At 37.2% G+C, this 4,101-nt stretch overlaps 1 protein-coding gene across 1 annotated transcript; it reads left to right on the top strand.

The window, feature by feature from the left end:
* The first annotated feature begins 1,066 nt into the window (after positions 1 to 1,066).
* On the top strand, positions 1,067 to 1,477 carry LOC127745450 (uncharacterized). Its single transcript, XM_052258169.1, has one exon. The coding sequence runs from the start codon at positions 1,067 to 1,069 to the stop codon at positions 1,475 to 1,477; it is 411 nt and encodes a 136-aa protein (XP_052114129.1).
* The last annotated feature ends 2,624 nt before the right edge of the window (positions 1,478 to 4,101 follow it).

Raw genomic sequence — 4,101 nt, 5'->3', positions numbered from 1 at the left:
TTCATGCATTCTCCCATTGGCTTTAATTAATAATGCATGCATTTCATTCATTCATCATTAATAATTAAATGCATGCATGAGCATTAACGTAACTTGATTTGCCTTATGGGCATTAGTAATGAAACTTTCATGCATGCATGCTTTAACTATTAATAATGCATGCATGAGGCATCATTAAATGCCACGGCTCCATGGTCATGGGCCACGCTTTTAAAAGCGTGGCCTAAGGCTCCAAAATGTGCTCAACTTCAAAATGTGCCCAAAATTTCTCTTTTTTTTCTTTTTAGCTTATTTTGTGCTCTTTTTGTTTCTTTTTTCACTTATTTCCTACAAAATTTATAAAATCAAAAGATCAAGAAAATATACCATTTAAACACAAAAGAATGCAATATTTAAGTACTAATTATCAACTTCTTGTATGAAAAAGCATAGAAAAACATGACATGATGACATGTCATCATTCACAACATTGACATTTTTAGCAGCACAAAATTTAATTCACATAGTAATTAATAATTATTGTATTGACTTATAAAACACAACCCTAAATCAAGAGAAATTAATGACAGTAACAAGTAATTTAAGGATAAAAGAGGTTCCATAGAGTCTCCACTAACATTAAGTTCCTCTTTAACTTTAGCATCTTTAGAATCCAATTTTAATTCTGGATATGGTTTTCTTACCTTTTTGACTATACGCATGATTTCTTCAACACTCTGGCTTGGTCACTCCTCTTCTTCCTTCACACTTTCTTCACTAATTCTTCTATCAGCCTCAATTATCTCTCTAGGCAAGTTCTTCAAGAACTATGTGTGCTGTTTTATCTCTGGGATAGTAATCTTCTTTAAAAACCATCTTATATAATTTATTCAAGGGATAAGTATTATTTTAGTCCCTAATGTTTAAGGTCAAAATCGAAACCGTCCCCAACGTAATTTTTTATTTAGAATCATCCTTAACATTTTATTTCGTATTAAAATCGTCCTTTTTAATAAGATTTTTAATTTTATTACTAAATTACCCCTATTCTAATAAAAGAAAAAATTATTAAATAAAAAAACAAAAAATGCGAGGGGGAGGGGAGAAAGGAAAAGGGAAAGGCGGGCCAAAAGAAAGAAGAAAGGAGAGAAGAGCTGCGACAGGGGAGAAGAGAAGAGTGAAAGGAGATGCGTCGGCGCGGCTTGGGCCTGCTGCAACCGTCACGTCGTCATCGGGACTTGGAGGGAGACCAGGCCGCAAAGCCGTCGCTGCTGATTCGCCCACGAGCTACCGTCGGGGAAGCGCTGGTGGTTCTGCTTTGGCTTCTCCGTCTGCTCCTTCTTCTGCATCTGCTTTCGATTCTGCCTCTGCATCTACAGCTGATTCTTCTGCATTTGCTTCTTCTTCTGCATCTGCTTCTGATTCTGCTTCTGCATCTGTATCTGCTTCTTCTTCTTCTTTCGCTTTTGCTTTTTCTTTGTTTCTATCTTGCTTCTGATTTTGGTTTATTATTTTCTGGTTTTATTATTGTTGTGTGTTGATTTTATTGTTCAATTTGATTTTTTGTTTCTGAATATCGATAATGTGTTATTATTAGTATTCTTGAATTTGATTATTAGTATTTGATGGGAGTAAGGGAGGTGGTGATGGTGAAGTAAGGGAGGTGGTGGTTGATGAGCGGATATTTTATACGCTTTTTGGCATTATTTTCATATAGTTTTTAGTATGTTTTATTTATTTTTTATTAAGTTTTTATAGGTTTTAGTGTTAAATTTACATTTTTGGATTCTACTATGATGAGTTTTTTTGCTTTTGTACAATTCCAGGTAATTTCTGGTTGAAATTGAAGAGTTAGAGCAAAAGTCTGATTTAGAGACAGAGAAAGCACTGCAGATGCTGTCCGGATCTGACCTCCTTGAACTCAGAAGAATTTTTCTGGAGTTACAGAAGTCCAAATGAAGCGTTTTGAATGGCTATGGAAAGCTGACTTCCAGAGCTTTTCAGCAATGTGTAATAGTCTATACTTTCCTTCCCCCTTCTAGGTGTCCAGCGACTACAAAGCAGAGACCAGCGTCCAAATGCCTAGAGAGGACCCCCTAACTAGTGTTCAACACCCTAGAGACCTCCTAGCACGTGGATCTCATCAAAGCTCAGCCCAAACACTCACTAAGTGCCCCAAAAGTGGATTTTAGGACTAAAAAGACTATTTTACCCTTACTAGTCATTTGTTTAGTATTTAAGGGATTAAATTTATGTTATAAAAAGACCTTTAGATAGAACTTTACACCATATTCGAGTTTTACATTGTATTTTCTTTCAGTATGAGTTTCTAAACCTCCTAGGTTGAGGGGAAGAGCCCTGTTGAGTCCTATGAATTAATAAAAGTATTAATATTTCTTCTTTGATCCGTGTTTAATTTAATTCTAAGATGTATATTCGTTCTTCAACATGGTGAATAGGATGATCAGTGACAATCAGCTCTGTTCATCATACTATGACAGCATGCTAGACAACCACCCGTGTCTACTTGGGTTTATGTGAATACGTGACTGGAAAGCGCAAATCGCAAGCTTGATTATACATCTTTTAGACAGCTAATCGATGACTTCGTTGGGGACTTATTGAGACACCAATTCAACCAATTTTCGGGGAGATTAGGGTCTCTGTGGTAGAGGCTAGAACCCAAAAAAGCAGCATTCTCTGATCCGGAAGATTCGACCTTATCTGTGGCGTTTTGAGTAGGATTGCCAAGAGAATGAATTGCTAGAGCTTCACCCTCGTTCAGATTGGATGACCACGGCCAATGGCGTTTGATTTGAAAATAGGAGAGATTGATGACCACGGCCTATGACATTGATCAGATACAACCTGCCATAGAAGAAATCACTCACAAGCAAAGAAGAGAGTAATACCAGAGCTAATTCAGAAAGACAAAGAAACTCCAATTTTTAACCATACTCCTATTACTGATTGCCCTTGCATCAATCCAACTAACAACTTTTTGACTTTGCCTAACTAAGACCTGCAAGATAACCATAGCTTGTTTCAAATCCCAATCCTTGTGGATCAATGTAATACCCTAATTAGCCTAAACTTTACCTCGCGTCGTAAAGCAAAGGTTAATCAGAGATTACGACAGTTCTAAGATCATACATATAATTTATAGAAGAATTAATATAATCTAGAAGCCCGTTGAAGGATATAGCTCAAAAACTGGATTTCAAAAGCACAAAATGTACTAACGAAGCTAGTAACTTAAGGCACAAGAAATAGATATAAGATAACAAAAGATAAGTATATAATATTATAAGAAACTAGCCATGGCTCACGGAGTTTGAGCCTGCTAGCCATATACACACCATACAAGAAACCAGACAGTAAAGACAGCTTATACAAGTTTTGTTTCTTAAATACAAGCTGCTAGGCAAACTAAATACAAAAGATGAGAGACATTGGTGCACGAAATTGTGATCAATACTTTACACAACTCAAATAATCCCCGGTGATGAATCCAAAAACTTGGTGTTCAATACCATGGCATAAACACAACTTCGCACAACTAACCAGCAAGTGTACTGGGTCGTCCAAGTAATAAACCTTACGCGAGTAAGGGTCGATCCCACAGAGATTGTTTGTATGAAGCAAGCTATGGTCACCTTGTAAATCTTAGTCAGGCAAACTCAAGTGGTTATGAATGATGAATAAAACATAAAGATAAAGATAGAGATACTTATGCAATTCATTAGTGGGAATTTCAGATAAGCGTATGGAGATGCTGTGTTCCTTCCGTCTCTCTGCTTTCCTACTGTCTTCATCCAATCCTTCTTACTCCTTTCCATGGCAAGCTGTATGCAAGGGTTTCACCGTTGTCAGTGGCTACCTCCCATCCTCTCAGTGAAAATGTTCAACGCACCCTGTCACGGCACGGCTATTCAGCTGTCGGTTCTCGATCATGTCGGAATAGAATTATCTGTCGGTTCTCAATCAGGTTGGAATAGAATCCAGTGATTCTTTTGCGTCTGTCACTTACGCCCAGCCTTTAGGAGTTTAAAGCTCGTCACAGTCATTCAATCATTGAATCCTACTCAGAATACCACAGACAAGGTTTAGACCTTCCAGATT

Source organism: Arachis duranensis, chromosome 3, assembly GCF_000817695.3.
Source record: "Arachis duranensis cultivar V14167 chromosome 3, aradu.V14167.gnm2.J7QH, whole genome shotgun sequence".
Classification (NCBI taxonomy): Eukaryota; Viridiplantae; Streptophyta; class Magnoliopsida; order Fabales; family Fabaceae; genus Arachis; species Arachis duranensis.
Note: the sequence above shows the minus strand (reverse complement) of the source record. Positions and strands in the feature narration are given on the sequence as shown.